Source organism: Periplaneta americana, chromosome 1, assembly GCF_040183065.1.
Source record: "Periplaneta americana isolate PAMFEO1 chromosome 1, P.americana_PAMFEO1_priV1, whole genome shotgun sequence".
NCBI classification, from domain to species: domain Eukaryota; kingdom Metazoa; phylum Arthropoda; class Insecta; order Blattodea; family Blattidae; genus Periplaneta; species Periplaneta americana.
This window is the reverse complement of record NC_091117.1, coordinates 202,927,502-202,950,001: the sequence shown is the minus strand read 5'-3', so window position 1 is coordinate 202,950,001 and position 22,500 is coordinate 202,927,502. Positions and strand designations below refer to the sequence as shown.

General features: G+C 36.7%; 1 protein-coding gene across 7 annotated transcripts in view; it reads right to left on the bottom strand.

Moving 5' to 3' along the window:
* The window catches only part of LOC138706524 (nuclear receptor coactivator 5-like), a 67,716-nt gene that overhangs the window by 8,986 nt on the left and 36,230 nt on the right, over nt 1-22,500 (bottom strand). For all 7 annotated transcript variants that reach the window (XM_069835955.1, XM_069835917.1, XM_069835907.1 and 4 more), the window contains one exon: nt 19,926-20,083. In XM_069835955.1, coding sequence (XP_069692056.1) covers nt 19,926-20,083 — 158 coding nt within the window. The remainder of the gene's footprint in view (nt 1-19,925; nt 20,084-22,500) is intronic.

Genomic DNA, 22,500 nt, shown 5'->3' with positions numbered 1-22,500 from the left:
CCCACTGTGCATTTCGAAACGAATGAGGAACAGCCAACAGAAGTGGATAAGGAAAAAAAGAATATCTACAATCCTACCATTCCATATTACTTCCAAAAGTACCAGCTAGAAGAACTTGAAGTAATCGGATTTCTGGTTGGAGCAAGAGGTACCGCTACTCTCTTCATGAAAGATGTGTTTAAGAGGCTTGGAATACCTACATCTATTATTCCGATTGTAACTTTAGCTGCATTGAAAGGATCAATTGCTTTCCTGAAGCATCACCTATATTCGAAATGAAACCAAGTTCATTAGCATTCTTTACTTTTTTGTAACACTTGCCTCTCTAAAACTAGGTTTATTTCCACCGATCACAAAATGTATTTGCAGCTATGTTCTTGTACTAGTTTTATTGTCAAAACAAAATTAATGGTTCACTGAACTTGTAAACATTTGTATGGTTAAGTACTCTTTGTCCCTTGTGGCAGCTCACGGATAGTGAGAAGATTTCCAAATTTCTATAAATTTCTCAATAAGAAAGCTGAAGTTGGTCTGCGACTTTTGTAGTACAATGGTCGAACTGATTCAGAGACATTGATGAACACTGAAATCTGTACTTTCATCAAAATATTGACGTCAATAGTTTGCGGTATCAGTATTATTTCCTGCATTCTTAAGATGATGAAACAGTACAGGCAAATTTATTCAAAGCACTCACAACTCAAGAGAGAAATCTATGAGCACTATTTCATAGCATATACCTGTACCTGTATGTTGAAGACAGTATGAGGGAGGAAGGCTTGCTTTTACATCATTAAAACTGTTATATGACTAACCCACAAGTTTACTTTCATTACTAAAATTTGTTGTTGTTTTCTAATGCCAGGCGTTTGACAATAAAGTCATTTGACCTCTTGCACTCCAATATTTTTCAAAGATATTATCATGGTCAGCCACTGAAGCACAGATTTTGAGGTGTTCCGAATCCATTTCTTGGTTTGAGTTGCACAATGGGCAGTGAGGGGACTGATATATTCCAATTCTATGCAGGTGTTTGGCCAAACAATCATGGCCTGTTGCCAATCTAAATGCAGCTACAGACGATTTTCGTGGTAAATCCGGAATTAACTGTGGATTATGATGCAGAGAGTTCCATTTTTTCCCTTGAGATTATGTTATCAAATTTTGTTTGTTGAAGTCTAAGTAAGTAGATTTAATAAATCTTTTCACAGAGTAATATGTAGATTTAGTAACAGATCTGTAAGTAGCAGTGCTGCCCTTCTTTGCTAAAGCATCCGCATTCTCATTTCCCAGGATTCCACAATGGGATGGTATCCATTGGAATACAATTCTTTTATTGAGTGATATTAATTGAGAGAGCATTTTAGTTATTTCTGCTGTTTGAGATGAAGGTGTGTGTTTAGAGACTATTGATAGAATAGCTGCTTTGGAGTCTGACAATATAACTGCATTCCTAAATTTATTGATGTGGCATAGAAGATTCCTGAGACTTTCACTTATTGCAATGATTTCACCATCAAAACTTGTTGTTCCATATCCAAGAGATCTATAAAGTGAGAAGAGACAGCACGTAACACCTGCACCGGCACCTTGATCCCTGGAAATTTAGAAGGAACATTAATATTCTTCCTTCCATTCGGCACTACAGTCCTTGGTGACTCTTGGCCTCTTCTACTACAATCTTCCTCCGCATTTTCATACCCTTCATCTTCTCTCCCTTTCATCTTAATTATTTTCAAATCCTCTTAATACATAGTCCATCCCATCTTAACCTCGGATTTCCCTTCTTTCTGGCAGAATTACAGTATTTTGGCTTCCATAGTCCTTTTAGACATGAAATTATCATCCTTCCTCCCCATGTAACTTGGTCATTGTAACCTTCAGGATTTTACAAATCTTACTATGTCATCTCCCGTTTTTATTTATCAAGCTCTCTATTATAGTGATGTCTCCAAATACCATTCTGTATGACTAGTCCACAAATCTTCCACAGAGTCTTCCTTTCGAATGTTCTCAATATTATGTTGGTCATTTTGACGTGAATGCGTCTATAAATTCAGTCCAGTACTAGGGTGCCATCCCAGAAAGTTGACCAAGACATTTTGACACAATTTGTAGTTCTATGATTTTAAAATTACATTACATATTCCAATGAGTAATTTTTTATTGGGTTATTTTACGATGCTGTATCAACATCTCGGTTATTTAGCGTCTGAATGATATGAAGGTGATGTCGGTGAAATGAGTCTGGGGTCCAGCACCGAAAGTTACCCAGCATTTGCTCGTATTGGGTTGAGGGAAAACCCGGGAAAAAACCTCAACCAAGTAACTTGCCCCGACCGGGATTCGAACCCGGGCCACCTGGTTTTGCAGCCAGACGCGCTGACCGTTACTCCACAGGTGTGGACAATTAAGTAAATGGCGATCAACAGACGAAGGATAAGTCTATCCAATGTGACCTTAAATTGGAGTCATGACATCATCTAGTGAAATGCAGAAGGGGGAAATTGGGGCACAAATTGATGAGCAGCTCGGCAGCATTAGTCAATACGAAGTGATAGAACGTTTGGAGTGATGTCAAACAATTCGTTACTAACCAGACTACGATCTGAATTGAGAAACAATCAGTGCCAACAAGTTAAATTGCAAAAATTAGCAAGTGAAATTGAGCTAACTATAAGAGAGAATAATCAAAATGTCGAGGCATATGCAATGGCAATGGGATTATAAGCAATGGATAGCAAACAATAGAGCATGACAGTTACCATAGCAATCGACATGTTTACTCTCAGTTTATACAAGATGGCGACCTGTTATAAATAAAATTATATTCTACTATTAAACATAAGTGCATTTCTTCATTCTTATTCCTTACTTTCAACATCTCAACCCGAAATATGAATTCACGCATAAAATTTGCAGTTTCAAATTTACAAAATGTAAAAATGTTGGATATGTATTAATTGAGTGTAGTGATTCTTTATATAACTGTAAAGCGGAGACTGAACCTGAAAGAGATCCCTTCTCAATTAAAATTTTATATTATCTTTTATGGCAGCATATTCACACTATGAGAAGTCTTTATTGCCATTCTAGAGAGTACGTGATATTGATACTCAGCCAGTTACCCTACATCTACAGTACATACACTGACTGCTTGGTTGCTAGACTAGATGGCATTTCGGAAGGCGGTTAGCTTCTATATGTGCTGTAGCATTTCTGGTGTGTGACGTCACAAGCTTGTACAGTAGAACCAATCAGAATCAGTCTATAACAAGCACTTCCCGAGTTCGTTTGTACACGTGCGAGTGTTCCAATACATTGAATAAGTAAAACTAACATTTACTGTGTGTATGTAAGGTAAATAAATGGAAGAAGAGACTGTAAAAAGGCAAGTATTACACAAGCAGGCACGGAAAATAGTGTTTAACGTGTATAATTATTTTAAAAACGTTAACGAGCAGAATGCTGCCAGCCATCTTGATGCTGGCAGCAACGTTGCCAACGTGCAAGAAACGACTGCAGAAGCATGTGGTGTGGGATTGAGAACCGTGCAAAGAATATTGCTGGTGAAGGAAAGAGGGTTTGTTTGGTGTCATGCTTACAGTAATCAACGGCTAAGGCATTATTGTCTTTTGATAATTTAAATTCTCTCCTGCGCTATTTGTATTGCACGTGCTCGTGAAGTACGATGTGGCAATGTTGTACGCTGTCTTGCTCTCTCTATCTGTCTCTCTCGACGCAAACGCTAGCAGACAACCACCTTCCGAATTGCCGTCGACTCTAGTCACTAAATACTGCAATTCGTGACTCGTACTAAACTGTCAATTCCTCCTCTGGAACAATATAATAAGCAGTAGCAGAAGCTATGACGTGCTTTCTCGTTATCAGTGTTTGTTGACATCCACCTTTTAACCATTGAACAGTAGTACGCATTTGAATATCGTAAACACACTTTCAGTATCAGAACTAATCACAATTGGTTATTGGAACATATTACATGGAACAATAAGAATAGCATATATATAAAATGAAATAAATTTAGGTAGTACAATTTAAACAATGATTGGTAATAGGAAATTAAAGGGGAAGCGCATAGCAATGTAATGTATTATTATATTGGTACAAGCAGCGGAACAGCATGTGATCTGTGTACTAATTTTTAACTCGTGCTAATATAGATTTGATATGAAATGTACATGTCCTGCCTCTTTTTCTGCATTGCTCCTATTGTGCCTGCAAGCAGATATCAACTAACAACAGTAAACTCACTTGATGGCCCTAAAGAAATGTCAGATGAATAACAACACAAGGTGCTTATAATTTTATGCAAAACTGCTATAAAAAACTTTTTTTGCACGATCGTATTTTTTGTTATATTTACAGCTATTGTTGTTAGGCCTTGAAACTCAGAATTCCCACACAGAAACTTGTTGCTAGAGAAACCATTCTTCATAACATAAAACTATACCGAAAAAGACTCATTACAGTGCACTTATTGTTACTTAGTTACCATTACAGTGCAGTTTTGCGAAGACTTTGGAATAATATTGCTCTAAATTTTCCATGCAAAATATGGCACAGATGCCTTATAGGGGCCAATCTCCTTATTGGTTGAATGGTAAGAATGCTACTATCGATATGTATTGTTATAATCGACATAAAATATGTTGCCAACTTATAAATTAACAGTCAGTTTCATATTGTTGACTTGTAGCCCACTTCAAAATGGAAATAACGGCAGTAATAGTAAAATATATTTTCCCTGGACCAAAAATATTATACGAAGTGACTAAAATCACATCAGTAGTTATATACAATAAAAGTGATTTAATACAGTTATATAACTGTATTAAATCACTTTTATTGTATATAACTATCCTACTCATGAACACTATTGCATCTGACCTAACTTATGTAATTTAATCACATCAGTAGTAAGAAGCTGTTTAAATTTATTTCCTTTTTTTAATTTGGTAGTATTTAATGCTTATCGAATATTGAATGCTACAAACACTAATCGAACCATTAAAAGTGATTTAATACAGTTATATAACTGTATTAAATCACTTTTATTGTATATAACTATCCTACTCATGAACACTATTGCATCTGACCTAACTTATGTAATTTAATCACATCAGTAGTAAGAAGCTGTTTAAATTTATTTCCTTTTTTTAATTTGGTAGTATTTAATGCTTATCGAATATCGAATGCTACAAACGCTAATCGAACCATTACTTCTGCTGACCTTTTTTTGCGTATGTGTGATGGGTGGCCCCTATAATGCATCTGTTCCCAAAATATATTGTATTTGCAATTTACAAAATATGATCGTGCAAAAAATGTTGTAAAATACACGTTTGTGAAGTGCATTACAAATCTCGGTAATTAAAAACATCGATTTTGTAAAAAGCACTTCCCAACCTTGTATTGTAATATAGTACAGTAGAATTCCTCATATCCGGCAACTGTGGAACAAAGCCAGTGCCGGATAATTGGAAAATAGTTTTATAGGTTATGTAAAGACATACTGTACTGCACAAACATTGTTTTTCATGTTTAAATTTAGTAATTTTTATATATGTAGATATTTAAAAATAAAGTTTTGAAATACATACAATGTTTATTTTTAGTACTGAATACGGTAATGTACATTCATCAGTTCATAGTTTATTGCAATGCATAATAGCGTAAAAAATACTAAACGTTTTCGTAACGTTATGACAATTTTAAATAGCGGCCATGTGACGTGAAGAGCAGTGTAGCCAACGTTGCAACTGTAAAGACGAAGTAGCACTCGATGATTTGAACCTCTTTAACATAGCTCTAACGTCTTCTTGTTTATATATACTATCACTCGAATGAAACTTTTACAATCCTGTAGAAACAGAGAATTTCACACTTTCCTACTTAGACTCGTCCCAACACCTTTCGAATGGGCGACTTCAAGTGGTAAATTTAAAGACATCGTCTCTGCGAATTGTTTGCAAGGCCCAAGTGACAGCTTACTGATCTCCAGGGACATAACAGGGTTTTCAGTCTATGTTTTCACGCGTGAACAATGTAAAGAGTAAACAGTATGCGGCATGTGCGATCCAAAAAACCAATCTTCCCTTTCGCATGAATTACTATTTTTTTTTTTTTTTTGCCTAGCCAAAAGTGCCATTGTTTTGGTATTGCCAGCCAGTTATTTGGGTGCTGGATACGAGGAATTTTACTGTATTTCAGTATCCTCTCTAACTCTGGTAAACCATGTTTTACCATTACAATCACAAATTTAACCATTGTAATAGTAAGCATTTGCCAATAATGTTTATCTAAATCAGTGAACTTACTACATTTACGACACGAAAAACGCAGCAATATTAAATTTGCATTAAAAGATACCTGCTTACAAACTGAAGTAGCTGAAGTTTATAAGCATATCAAATAACATTGCAGTTCTCTGTAACACAATAATAAATGATGTTTTTGTAATTTTTCAACATATAACCTTGAACATTATAAAAATTGATGATATGGAAAGAGTATGATGACAACGATAATTATATCGCAGTACATTTTAAAACGAGTTCACTAAATTAATAAGTCCACGGAACCAATTATTCGAACATGTAAACGCAAAGTGAAATAAACACAATTTTCACCATTGCATTTCAAAGCGGCGTTTCACGAAACTCTTCTGCTCAAGTAATGACAATATTATACGCCACACAAATTTAATACAAAAACACGCAGTTTTTGTATGGTAGCTATAACGAGCGAGATTTAAGAACTGATGAAGTAGACGATTTTTTAAAGATGTATGGCATTCTCATCCATATATAACACTGAAAGCATTAAAATGAGAGCAGAAACATTAAATCGATGCATCAAAAGTAACATGTAGACAAATGATCAAATCGAGGAAAACAAAATCACGTTCAAATGACTTCAGGTGAAATTGTATAATACAACTGCAACGCAAACATGAGAGAAGAAATTTTCTCATGAAATTTCGGCCAGTGTATGGGACCGGTGCATACCCAGCATTGTGATGCACTTGGGGAGCTACGACAGATACCGAAATCCGATTGCGAAAGCCAGCTATAATGGCTGGAGGGATCGTGTTAACCACACGATACCTCCATTCTGGTTGGATGATCGTCCACCTCTTCTTCGGCATGTGAACGTGGGGCCAGCAATCAGTTGGTCGGTCTGGGCCCTTCAAGGGCTGCGGCACCACGGATTATTATTATTACTACAACGCAAAATAATATTCGACGTAATTTACTGAAATCCGAGATCTAAAAAGGATATTTCACAGTGCTATTAAACACGAAAAAATACAAATTGAGCTGGAAGCCTTTGCATCATATAAAAATCTTCAAAGTACATAAATTTTATCGGAACAGCATCGAAAAGTTTCCAAAAATTGTACTATACAGGAATTATGAAAGAACCGACATTGGGGGTTGAGGGGATGAGTATTAAAATCGATGTTTTACAACATATCAATCACATACAACACAGACGAAGTAGTCCTGCAATATAATACTTATTTTACGTTATAACTTCTGTGATATTATCTCAAGATTAATGCAAATGCATCACATCTTTATTAACACCATATAATGCAATACAATTGGTGGGCTAAGTTTTACTGTGCTTTCCTCTGAAAAAAATATATATTCTGGGTTCAGAGTCACAGATTGCTAAGCTGAAAAAATTCGAAGTAAGGCTGCTTGCTCCATACAGAAGAATCACTGCATGTCAAAGATACACGAACAAACTTGCAAACATATATGTACGAGACATGCAAAAAGAAAATTAAAATCAATTCAGCTAAGATCAGTTTTCAAATGAACAGCAATCATCAATCAACGTAATGCTAATGAACAATATCACACAAAACAACATAGTTACTATCTCATTATACACATTTTACACGGCAAAACTAAACTAATACAGGGTGGACCGCTCGAATGTACTTAATTTCAATTGTATGTGACTGGTGAACGGTTGAAGATAGAACTTACGCTAACGTTTACATGAAAGGAAAACTCGTTTCGAATCGTGTCGGTAGATGGTGCGCAGACATGGTTTCTTTTCGTAGAATATATCAATTGTCAAAATGGCGACACTGCAGATGAAAGCACAAACTGTGTTGTGGTATGCGGAGTTTAAATCAATTGTTAGAGTTCAAAGGCAGTATCGGCGAGTGTTTAACCATGATGCTCCAACTGCTAGAAGCATTAAGAAGTGGCACGATACATTTTTAGCTACAGAATCGGTGTTGAAGAAGCATGGTGGCGGTCGTAGAACATCCGATGAAATGTTTACAAATGTTCAAGCCGCATATGAACGAAGCCCGCGGAAACTTCAAGTACCAAAATCAACATTGCAACGAATTGTCCACAAACATCACAAACTGTACGCATACAAAGTGCAGTTAATGCAACGTCTGGAGCCAGATGACAAACCCAAACGAGTGGAATTCGCCAATACAATGCTAGACCGTCTCGGCGCTGATCCTGATTTTATTCCAAGCCACGTTCCATGTGTCAGGTAAAGTAAACCGGCATAATGTGCGGATCTGAGGATCTTCGGGAGCGCGTCATAGAGATTACTGAGAGCATTCCAGAAGACATGCTCCAATGTGCTTGCCAAGAAATCGTTTATCGCCTCGATATCATCACAGTGACTCCTGGAGCTCATGTAGAGATATGGTGATGTGCATATCGAAACTTGTTGAGTTTTCCTTTCATATAAATGTTACTGTAGGTTTCTATCTTCAACCGTTTACCAGTCACATACAATTGAAATTAGGTACATTCGAGCAGTCCACTCTGTATAATCATTATTTCATACAAAAATGTGTGAAGTGAATTAACTGTGGCAGATTATTCCAAACTCCATATTTTCTTTTCAGAGATTTTTACAATCTCACTACTGAGGTTGGTGAATTAAGCAGTTCGAAATGTTGAAAAAACAAGGCCGTCTCCAGTATGAAGTGCGAGAATAAAAAAAAAAGGAATTGCAAATATCTGCAGTTTCTTCGAAATAATACATCAAAATTCCGCAGCATTTTAAAGCAAAAACGTTTACTCCTGTATTCCTAATATTACATACTTTGATTAAATTGTTTAGTTAGAGATTGGGTACGGACTCCTTGCAGCATGATCTCTTAGGCTTGATTTTCCTGTTTAACATTTTTCGTATCTTACTTTACAGTATGGTTATGTTAAAATGCGCACAAACAAATAATTAATGCGAAATATGAACTTTATAAGTCCTTAGGTACACAAAAAGTTAAGTGACAGCAATATAAATTTATTAAAGAGAGCTCACAAAGTAATTTCATCTCACGTTATGATTTTACTATAGGGTGAGTCAGCCACGGCTAGACCAGCACCAGCAGAAAGTCGTATGCACAGTAAGTGCTGCGCTATCGCAGTAATCAGACCTCTTGCTCGCGTACGTGACTAAACACGTTCATACAGTGAAATGGCAGAAATTCTGCAGCAAATATATCAACATGTAATGGGTAGTATGAGGTCACGCTTGGAGAAGTGTCAGCACTGTGAAGGTAGATATTTGGATGAGATTTTTCATAAATAACTTCCATGGACTGTATTTTCATTTCAATTAAATATTGTGAATAATTACAATAACTAAATTACCAATGTTTAAAAAATGAATTCCTATCTTAGTCACTCTGTATAATCTATGCTGTTTCATTTGCCACTGTTTCTTACATTCACAGAAAATTGCCAACAGTAGATTTTGTGTAAGTAGTAATTTTGTGGAATTTTGAAATAAAACCATTATACTAGTCAAGAGCCAATTATCCATAAAACTGCAACAAAAGTAGTCAAATACTATGAAACCATGTTATAGCAACAATTTGTTCCAAAATGAATCTTGTCACATAAAAATATAGCCTATTTCTTTTATGTTATACTTAAAAAGTATTATAATCTTTAACACTATCGATTGGTTTAGTTTAACCAAACGTGATTAATCTTTACATTTCTTTTAGGTCTTAAACAGAAAAACAATATAAACTGTACAATTCCATACATTGTAAATAGACTGTTTTGATACAATGCTATGTCTATTTACTGAATTTCACAATGAATTTAACAGCTGACATGTTTCAAATGCCTACATCACAAGAACAGTGTGTCTACAAAACAAAACAAACCTTTTCACAACTAGATGCTCGAGATTGTGCGAATGGTAGTCATATAGGAGAAATGTACCATAACATGATTTGCAAAAATTATTAATACAATTTCGACAATACGAGTAGAAGTAAAAGGTAAAGGTATCCCCGTAACATGCCATGAAGGCACTTGGGGGGCATGGAGGTAGAGCCCCATGCTTTCCATGACCTCGGCACTAGAATGAGGTGGTGTGGTCGGCACCACGCTCTGACCGCCTTTTACCCCCGGGAAGGACCCGGTACTCAATTTTATAGGAGGCTGAGTGAATCTCGGGGCTGTTCTGAAAGTTTGGCAACAACAAAAAATCCTGTCACCACCTGGGATCGAACCCCAGACCTTCCAGTCCGTAACCAGCTGCTCTACCAACTGAGCTACCCGGCCGCCTTATATGAGTAGAAGTAATGGTAGCCTATTAAGTAATGAACAACAGTTTGTAGAAATAACAAAAGTCAAAGACGACGATAATAAAATAAATTCACCAAATTTCATTTGTATACTTTCAAGTTGGAACTTGAATAATGAATATGAACAAAAACTTTCTCATAACACTGCTCTGCATGGATTTCTATATCTAACAATGAATTACTGTTTCTAAACAGATTTTTTCTGTAGAATTAAAAAATGCAACCCGTTTATTTCTATCCTGTCAGGTTTTTCAGTAATTTTAAATATTTGAATTTCTAGACATATCAAATAGTGAATAGAAATCTGCGGACCCTCTAGATCCCCTGAATCTGTGTGGTTTCTATCTGTGGGGAGCTCTTAAAGACAAAGTGTGTTAAAATAATCCTCACACAATAGACGAACTGAAGAACAGCATCACTACAGAAATTTGCAACATCTCACTTCAGGAATTGCAAGGGGTTTCCAGAAACATATTCATACAACATGAGGCATGTATAGCAGTGGATGGTGGCCATTTCGAGGTCAGGATGTAAATAAAGGTACAACAACTATTTTTTAACAAAATAATCTGCCCTCAATGAGGGTGACCATTAAGATCCAGAATAAAAGCGCTACAGAATAATTCAGAAAGACAAAAAGATTAAATACAGGAATTGTTTAGTAAAACATCCAGAGAAATGCAAACCCAATAGAATCATCAATGGCGAAAATATAAATGGTAATGTAATATTTGGATAGAATCCTTAAGAATATTTAATAAAATTTTTTTAATTTCAAAAAATCGGAGACCGAGTGCTTTTAAAATATTCCATGTGAATTTAGGAAGTGTGCCACGTGCACCAAACAAAAGACCAGAAACACTCCACTGACTAGTGGGAATGTTATATTTCTCACTTAGGTATGGGATGCAGGACTCATAAATGGATTTCTTCTCCTCATCAACGTGTTGTGCCTGCAGGGCATCCCTCTCAAAACCGGATTGTAGGATCAAGAACTATTCCCTTAGATTGAGTCCTGTGGATGGCTACAATATCTTCTCTTCTGTTCGAATCTAAGGATGAAACGCAGTGGATCTCCTCGTGTACTTCCCATCCACGACGCTTGAGGACATCAGCAATACCGGTCCTGGCCTTATGGTGTCTATTGTTGCGCAGCAGCTCCGTTTTTCGACAGAATCCCAACACGTGACCAAGAGTTTCCGTCTCATTGCAACCAGGATGGCGACAACAGGTTGTGCTGAAACTTCTGCCGGGCACAGATCTAACCGCAGATTCTTTTTAACGTGAATATGTGGTAAATGTAACCGGCGAATGCCACATCGCAATAACAGACAAAGGCAGCACGAGCCGTGGAGTAGAGTCCTGCAGTACAATAATCTCCCTGTATTAATACAGCTTCCAAATCAAACCTTGACAAAAGTGAGTATAAAATCAGGCATTAAGAATTATGTTGTTTTCTAATGCAGGACATTTGGCAATGAAGCCATTCGTTCTTCATAAAAAATTATAAAATGTTCAGTTTCATCCACACCTATCGAAGCCTTACAAGCCTTTACAAATAATCCTTTACAAACTGACAAGGAAAGAAGAAGTCTCATCCTGTACGAAAAATTTAAGAGAATTCCCAACAATATTGAAGGAATAACACAGAAAATATATGTAACATTAAAAGAGAAGAAAGGTTCATATAGAGCAGGGATGGGCACACGAGCAATGTATACACCACCCCTTCATTTCTCCCTCCACAAATATTCTGTCTGCATGCAAGTACAGCAAGCAGAAGTGAACTCTGTACCATAGCATTCTATTGTTTTTAAGTAGGTTATTTTACGACGCTTTATCAACATCTTAGGTTATTTAGCATCTGAATGAGATGATGATAATGCTGGTGAAATGAGTCCGGGGTCCAGCAACGAAAGTTATCCAGCATTTGATCGTATTGGGTTGAGGGGAAACCCCGAAAAAAAAAAAAAAACCTCAACCAGGCAACTTGCCCCGACCAGGAATCGAACCCGGGCCACCTGGTTTCACGGCCAGACGAGCTAACCATTACTCCACTGGTGTAGAACCATAGCATTCTAATCAGAGGTGGCGAATGAATTGTAGGTTTCGTTTTAATTTTAAAAAACATGGGAACAATACAATTATGTTATTATGAATAAGGGCAAATTTCAATACCTTGATTGTTCAGTTGAGATTTATATAAAACAAAATATCAGACAGCACTCTGACCTTGAACATATGAAGAATTTTAGCAAAATTTTAGGTAAGATGAAGAATCGGTAGAATGGAGAAAAATTCTCTCCAGCACTAGGTTTCCAGCTTTATGTCCTGGCAATTTATCCACCAAGCCACACCAGATTCAAGCTCCAATGCTGGATTAATCCCTTTCATTTGTAAGTTCTACCTACTGTGTTCCCCTTTGTTAGCCTACCCTCGTGTACCGTGTCACAGTATCTGTGACAGACACAATGTCCAACCACAAGTACAGAGGTGCACCATTTCGAGTGACTGAGTGGCCAAGGTCCGATGGAACATACCGCCGTCTTGAATCACAAAGTGATTACTTACACTTTATTACTATGATGTACCGAAGTACATATGGAGTTTCAGAGCAGTAATTTTGCATTGCCATATGATGAAAAATCGGTAGAATGGAGAAAAATTCTCTCTCGCACGTAAAGCTGGAAACCCGGGTTCGAATCCCGGCACCGAAGAGAATTTTTCTCCATTCTACTAATTCTTCATCATACGGAAACGCAACATTACTGCACTGAAACTCCATATGTACTTTGGTACGTCATTGTAATATTATAGGAACGAGTTTAAACAAAACTGTTAAAAATGGCTTATATTAATAAAATAGTTGTTACATGTGATAAAGCAATGTGTTATTTTAAAGTAATTTGTTGTGCTGGTTGAAATAGTGAGAAAGTTTTCAAGAATCTACAAAAATAATTTGTTAATGGAAAAGCCAATCCAGACAATCACTACGAGTTGAAAAATGTAGTCCAATCAATTTATCGCATTTCAAACACTTAGGCGAGTCATAGAGAAAAATACCTTTTACAAATGCCAGGTAAAACCAGCAAAGAATTGTATGAATTATTACCTAATAACAAGTCTCCTAACTTACGTAATTTCGCTAAGATGCTGGCAATCTTTGAATTCACTTATATTTTCTAAAGTGAACCTGATGAAAAATATTGTGCATAGATGTCTAAGGCCAGTCACACACTACAGCGAGAGCTATGAACTATGTGACAAGTGGACATGGCTTAGCTTAGCCTAACATCTTCACACTGCAGAGAGAAATATGTTGCTGTATAGATAATTAAAACACGAATTTGATTACGTCATACGGAAGGCAGTTTGATATGCGCTGATAGAAATAAAGTTACATAAATCTGAACATTTACTTTGTATTAACTGTTCAATTTAATTCACGCAATATAAATTTTATAGGCTACAATTAGGTTAGGTTATCTGTGGGAGTGGGAAATACGTAGCTATGTTTTCAAAAAATCACTAGCCGACCAATGTCAGCTATGCCTTATTTTGAGCATTACTCCGTGCTATAGGAAAGCATTTTCCATAGCTCGACAAACATATTACATATTTCTTGCTGAAGTGTGTTACGGGCCTAACAGCTGATCATATCGAAACTGCTTTACATTTACGTAGTAATAGTGTTTAGCCTAATATACAGTAGCATATGTGATTTAGAGCTTGTAAGTGATTATTAGTTCCACGCCGTGGCGTCACGGTCTAAGGCATCCCGCCTGGGACTCAAGTTACGGAATGCGCGCTGGTTCGAGTCCTCATGGGGGAAGAAATTTTCTCATGAAATTTCGGCCAGTGTATGGGACCGGTGCCCACCCAGCATCGTGATGCACTTGGGGAGCTACAATAGGTAGCGAAATCCAGTTGCGAATACCAGCTATAATGGCTGGGGGGATCATTGTGCTAACCACACGATACCTCCATTCTGGTTGGGTGATCGTCCACCTCTGCTTCGGCATGTGGGTGTGAGGCCAGCAGCTGGCTGGTCGGTCCAGGCCCTTCACGGGCTGTAGCGCCACGGATTATTATTAAGTGATTACTTATGAGTGCTAAACCATAATGATTATATGAATACTTATATTACATATTTTACTTGATTTGAAATGTTTAATGTAATGGCATGCTGCATTAGTTTTGTACAGCCCTAAGTAGAAGAGATGCCAAGTTCAATGATGTAAACACGGCCGAAATATTGAGGAAGGAGTGGATCACATTTACCTCCCCTCTGTTATACACATCCCTGATATAGAGAGTTAAACACCTACAAATAATACATAACCTACAGCTGATAACTTCGAAGAACTATCTGGATCATCCAATCTTAATAAGAAAGTTAAAATACCGGTACACTACAACACAGAATTAAGAGAAAACATCAAGGCACAGGAAAATGATCACAACATTCAAAAGCAAATAGCACTGGAAACCATCCACAAGATACCCAGAGTCAGAGTGGGTACACATTTACACAGATGGATGCCTGATAAGGAACAACAATGAAGGTGCAGTAATATCCTGCAGATTCTACTCATACATATCCCTAGGCATAAACTCCACACAAACTGGAAGCCTTCAACCCTGCCCCAAAACAGTACTACAGTCAATATCTCACACTGTCGTTTACAAGACAATGAACGGGCTGACATATTAGCCAACAGACTAGCTACAAAAATTACCATTCCACAGCTCAAAAATACTCATCAATACAACATGGTGTCAACGGAAAATGTGAAACAAAAATTAGTTACTTTTTAGTTATCACAACTTAATAATTACTCATAAGCACGACAAAAAACACAGATCACATTCAGTCATATTATGATCTGTCAACAGGCTTGTTTCTTAAGTTCCCTTATTTTCATTTCATCTCCTCAGCTTTTTCTTCCAATAACATTTGTTTTTGGAACTGCGGCTGTTTCAGCTCCACTTTAGCCACAGTTAAGTGAAGCAGAACAATACGCATAATTTTGTTACCTACGATCATTAAGAGTCTTTTAAATTAGTTACTTTCGTTATCAACTGCTTAAATTAGTTACTTTTGTTACTGGCAGACACCCTGAAAAACCAATTGAACAAAAAATGAACCCGGAAATTCATAATGGGGGGGGGGGGGGAAAGAGGAAATTTTATACTTAAAGTGTCTTGTCCCAGAACAAATGACTAATGCCATTGCACTTTTCAAACTACAGTAAAATCTGTTTTTAACGAATGTCTGGAGGAGTAATTATTTTCTCCTTATATAAGGGTTGGCAGAAACATGGACATTATGACGAAGTGAAGAGAAGAAACTAGAAGCATTTGAAATGTGGATATGGAGAAGGATGGAGCATGTGAAATGGACAGACAGAATAAGAAATGAAGCCATGCTGAAAAGAGTGGGTGAAGAAAGAATGATCTGAAACTGTTCAGGAAAAGGAAAAGGAAAAGGAAAAGGAATTGGTTGGGTCACTAGTTGAGAAGAAATTGCCTTCTGAAGAATCCACTGAAAGGAATGATGAACGGCAGAAGAGTTCAAGGCAGAAAAAGGTATCATGACAGACGACATTAAGATACGAGGTGCGTCCTTTCCCCACTCGTCCCACAGCTGGCAAACCATATGTTGTGAGAAGCGACTGCGTGTACGTGATAGAGTAATGTCCTGGCATGGCGCATGCGCTAGCGGAACTTCCCGAGTGCTCTCAGTGGCTTCGTTGCATTGGATGAAGACGGACGCTCCTATTCCAGCTCCCGCTGCGTGTGAAGTGCGATCAGTGATAAAGTTTTTGAATGCACAGGGCATAGCGCCAATTGAAATTTATCGTCAGCTGTGCCAGGTCTATGGGCCTAACATCATGAGCAAGCAGATGGTGCGTTGCTTCACAAGATCGTCTGTGATGATGGTTGGCCTCCCACTGCGCTCATCATGCACATTTTGGCGTCCTGCTGAAAATTGTCTACACCAGCAACGCACCATCTGCTTGCTCATGACGTTAGGCCCATAGATCTGGCACAGCTGACAACAAATTTCAATCGGCGCTATGCCCTCTGCATTCAAAAACTTTATCACTGATTGCACTTCACACGCAGCAGGAGCTGGAGTAGGAGCGTCCATCTTCAACCAATGCAACAAAGCTACTGAGAGCACTCGGGAAGTTCTGCTAGCGCATGCGCCATGCCAGGACATTACTCTATCACGTACACGCAGTCGCTTCTCACAACATATGGTTTGCCAGCTGTGGGACGAGTGGGAAAGTTACTTTATGGACATGTCTCATATGTGGAGACTAAGAGGAAGGCAGAAAATAGGAAAGACTGGAGAATGCTGGGTTTGCAGTGAAAGACCTGCCATTGGGCAGAACACTATGAATGAATGAATATAAGGGTTTGTCTTAAAAAGAAGATTTTCATTTAATGTAAGAAAGGAGTGGCTGAGAGTAGAGACTGAAATATCCTTGGGTCATTTAACTGCATTATACTTACATTTCTTAATATTCATTAAACTGATCATTAGCAAATATGCATCAACAAACTTCAGCAAAATACACAATATATTTTGACGAAATCACAATAACATATTTTTTAGTACTGTAATTCAATTTACAATTTTCATATGCAAACACAAAAAAACTTTTCTACAAGCTTACTTTCAACATTGAGTGAGAAACTGATGAACACTATCACAATGTACTATGGAGCCACACTGGTGTCACAATATCTTGTTCAGAAATCAATCACAAATGTTTGAAAAAGTTCGAAATTATGTTAAAACAGGTTGTGTACTCGCAAATCTATGCAAATGTATCCCTTAAAAGTGAGATCCTTAAAAGCATGAATCAATTACAATGTTTCTATGGTAGCTCTGCCAAGACTTTATTCCTTAAAAAATGGGAACATTAAAAAGAGGTTTTACTGTATGTACAGTGCACAACTGCCTGGCTGCAAGTCTACAGAATATACAACATTTATACCTCTCCGAACTGTTCACTCCGACAGAGAACAATTAATAAAATACAGAGAATTACACAGCACAGACCTTCCTCTGGATCCAAGATGACAAATGCAAGTGCTCCAACAAGCTGGGCATTAACAAGCACGTAACCAACCAATCATGTTTATCTTAAGTATTGGTGATGTAAGTCAAAGACAGGTTATCAAGTTAAATTCACTTAATTGATTTGCCTGGAAACTTATGAGTGGCAGTATATGGGTGTGTATTTAGTTATTTATATTTATATTTTAAAGTAAGGAAAGTAACATTCGAAATTTCAATTTGGATAATTTATCTCCCATTTATGAAAGAAATGATGAAATTTTGAAAATAAATGGAAGAAAGTCTAACATTCAAACATTTCAGTGACATAAATGGTTCTAGTAGTATGTACATAACTAACTATAGCTTTCAGTTTAAAATTTATCTAATTCCTACGTTCTTTTAATTTTACTTGTAATATGACTGCATTTTAACAAGTTTAGTTTGGCATGACACATGTTCCACGTCAGTTGCAAATTATTTCAGAACTAAACTGAATAATACAGCTCATAGTGGACACCAGATTAGTCCAGATGGGATCTTTTCAATAATTTTCAGTGTGTAAGTAAGTTTTCACATTTGAAGAGAATATCCACAATGTTACTTCATATATTATTTCAATACACGCTGTATACTTACTAAGGAAGTACAATTTTACAGAAGTTATTTAATATTTTCTATACATCTTGATTACACAACTTTTAACACTGTATCACTTCGGAATATGTATGATAAGAACTTTCTTGTGTTAAATTTTAACGTACCTTGTTAACATGTTTCGATCTATTTTCGGTCATCTTCGGAACTGGTCGTTGTTGGTCTTGGCGCCTCTCGTTTCCTGTGTGGGTGCGTTCGTAGTGTAGAGTCAAAGAGTGTATGTGTTTTGAAATTGAGTTGTGTGTTGAGAATATCGCTGGGGTGTGTTTTTGTGTGTCTGTATATTTCATATTGTTCTAGTGTGTTGAGTTTCTGGCTTTTTGGTTGGATGTGCAGTATTTCCATGTCTGTGTTGATGTCTCTGTAGGTGTGGTTGGCATTTGTGATGTGTTCTGCATATGTGGAGGTGTTTTGTAATTTTGTTATGGCTGTGATGTGTTCTTTGTAATGTGTTTGAAATGATCTGCCTGTCTGTCCTATGTAGAAGTTGTTGCAGGTGTTACATTTGAGTTTGTATACGCCTCTGTGGTTGTATTGGCACACAAAAAACAAATGCAACCCAAACACAACAAACAAATACAACCACATGGGCGTATACAAACTCAAATGTAACACCTGCAACAACTTCTACATCGGACAGACAGGCAGATCATTTCAAACACGTTTCAAAGAACACATCACAGCCATAACAAAATTACAAAACACCTCCACATATGCAGAACACATCACAAATGCCAACCACACCTACAGAGACATCAACACAAACATGGAAATACTGCACATCCAACCAAAAAGCCAGAAACTCAACACACTACAACAATATGAAATATACAGACACACGAAAACACACCCCAACAATATTCTCAACACACAACTCAATTTCAAAACACATACACTCTTTGACTCTACACTACGAACGCACCCACACAGGAAACAAGAGGCGCCAAGACCAACAACGACCAGTTCCGAAGATGACCGAAAATAGGTCGAAATATGTTAACAAGGTACGTTAAAATTTAACACAAGAAAGTTCTTATCATACATATTCCGAAATAATATTTTCTATGGAAAGTTGATATAAATTTAATTTAGTTCAATTTCATATATTACTGCATATTTAATTGTGACAACAAATTCATTTAAAATTTCCTAATAGATAAAGACAAAGAAATTACCCGATGCATGACTAAATCAAATGTAAATGGCAGGGCAGAAAAGACATTTTCAGATTAGGAATAACAATGTGGCAGTAAACATATTTTAATTTTTCGGAAGAACGCAATATAAATATTAAATATACACAGATGGCAGTTCACATTTCAGTACAGCAGTCACTGAATTGTGTCATATTCGATGTTTCACATATTATATCGATTTCTTTCACTTTTCTATGACAAAAAGAAAAGCAAATATATTGAAATACCTGTGACTTACGATTGTTTTGTTGAATAAGCATTCTTGCTGCTGCAGACAAAAACCAGGAACAAAGTTTTCAATTATCTTATTTACCTGTTTTGACTGTAAAATATAATATACATGTCCACCGTTTTCTGCTGCCAAGTGAGTAAGATCAGCCCTAACCTGGATGGCTTCAGGATGCCTGTCAGTCAATGGAACACTGCTCGATACCACAGAGATTGGGGTCGGTATTGTTGTTGGCATCTTCTCTCCACGCATGTATGCCTCAAAGTTTCGCATGATGAGGGGTACGGCATCTTCCAGTGGCATGTTTCGGTGTTCTGCGGGTGGAAATCATAACCGCACTACACGACACTGTTCTAATAACTTCAAGGTACAAACTATATTACTCCATGCAATAGTTCATACATAATAGCAATTGCAAAACTGTAAAATTTTACTGTGCTCACGAATTGAATTTACGAAGATAAAATCGATTAAGTGTAAATCTGAGTTATTTTATAAATACAATGAAATGCTATTATGATGTATACAGAACAAAAAAGCATTTTGAACGGCATTAATATGAATAACAGTAACTCAATATTGTATCTCAAGCCATACTTACAACAGGAGCTATAAACTGCAGTACTGGTACTTATTAGCATTTTGTAAGATGTTTGTTTATAGTCTTTAAATAAATTTGTAACAATTCCCGAAATTTTATCAAATTATGCATTTAGTTCTCTATTAATCTGATTTCGAAATTTCGCTTTCCACGAAATAAAGCTTTTTTCCTACGTTTTTACTTTGTACAGCTGAATCTAATGACCGCACAATTCCTACGCATTAAACATTCAAGACTGCACATAAAAATTTAACTTGAAAATTCCATCAAAATAAAAACAGCACAAAGATAAACACACAACAAAATATTACGAACATGTGTTGAATACAAATGTTTTGCAGAAAACTTTATACCGCAAATTGTAAATCACCTCTGACATTTCGCAAGCTAATACTGTAGGTCACGGCTATAGAACCAACGAAACTATGCACGCATAAATAGTGGTGAACGTAAATTGAAGCCAATTAAAGATAAAGTAAAAATCTTATATTTCAAATTACATCTTGTTTCAGAAGTGAGACATCATCGTTAACGCATCAAATATAAAAAAGCCCGTTGCAATGGTAGGGTCCCACTGTACCACAAATAGATAACTCATGCTTTCATATTGGGGAAAAAATGAAATGCACGACAACATTCTAAAATTTTATATAGGTTAGACTTCATGAAATGAAATAAAGTAACTTTTATATCGTGTACGCAACACACAAAAACATACGCAAGAGGATGTCAAAATTTATTAGCGCATGTATTTAGAAAAGCATATCTGCTAAGAACTTAAGCTTAGGCTTCCTAACAAGAGGATGCACTTTTGGGATAATCAATTTTGACGTTATTATTTTAGGTGGAAATTAAAAATGTAAAAGAAAATATAGAAAAACCAAATTAAACAACTTTCAAAGCTTGCCAAATTACTGGCAGTGAAAGTTGCAGTCTATAGTCTTGTATCTATGTTCCAATTATGTCAGTTCACTGTTTTAAGCCTGAGTATAATAATAGAATTGTTTTGAGTTAGAGATCTGTGCAATCTATTTTTTTTCTTACATAGGTACTTACTATGTTATTCTACATTTCCAATTAACCCTGAAGTAATTTATGCCATATGTTTAAAATAACAGAAGATAAGAGTTATTGCTTCTTTCCTTATAATAGTTCCTTGGTTGTGATACTATCTCAACATTGCTTATTTGAAATAGCAAAATTTTTCACTAATCATTGCCACGAAGTCGTCAATACTGGATGTTCATTTCAAAGTGTGTCATGACGTCACTGTTGATGAGTTAGTGATTTGAAGCAAGTTTCAGCTTTTGTGTCAGAGAAGTTGCCTATTAATCAAGGCGTTCAATCTGAACTTGAGAACTTGTATGGTATAACTTGAACGTCGTAGCAACAGATGGCGGTCTGTACGGTCTGTGTGCTACCATAACCTCTTTGGAACTGTGTTTTGCGCGGGCAAGTCGTGCGCAGGGTATTTGTTATCATCGGTTGCGTACGGCAACATTCCACAACACAAATCAAATGCTCCGTGTCCATGTTGACCGTCCAAATTAATGTCAACAAATATGTAAGTAATCGTCTTAACCCCCTCCCCATATCCCGACAGTAATAAAAAACTCACTGTATCGGTAAGTACTCTTCTGAATGAACGCCGTACTTGCTAGGCAACTTCTCTGGCACATAAGTAATACACCTCTGCGGAAGTGTAGGAAGATTGAATTCTCTAGGCTCATTGACTAGCCACATGACGGCATACAGCGAGCCATGACACACTTTGAACTGAACACCCAGTATTATGCGAAGATAATACTACATCCATTTTCATGACAAAGCAAGCTGAAAATAGCCTATGTCTCTCAACAGAAAAACTGTAGCTGAGTAGTTGAAGGTTCCAATACCATGTTCTTTACTTCCATGATGCAGAAAGATATCTTCGAATATAAACAAAGGATCAGAATAGTGTAATATTGAAACAGTTTCTGCTTACTGTGGAACACTGCATTAAGGAAAGCAATAATATATATCTTCATTTTATTTTAAGGAAACTCATCCATAAAAAAATTAAAGCAATAAAATTGAAAACGAGATTAAATTAAAAAAATCTCCAATATCAGCCTCATGCTTAAGTGATGT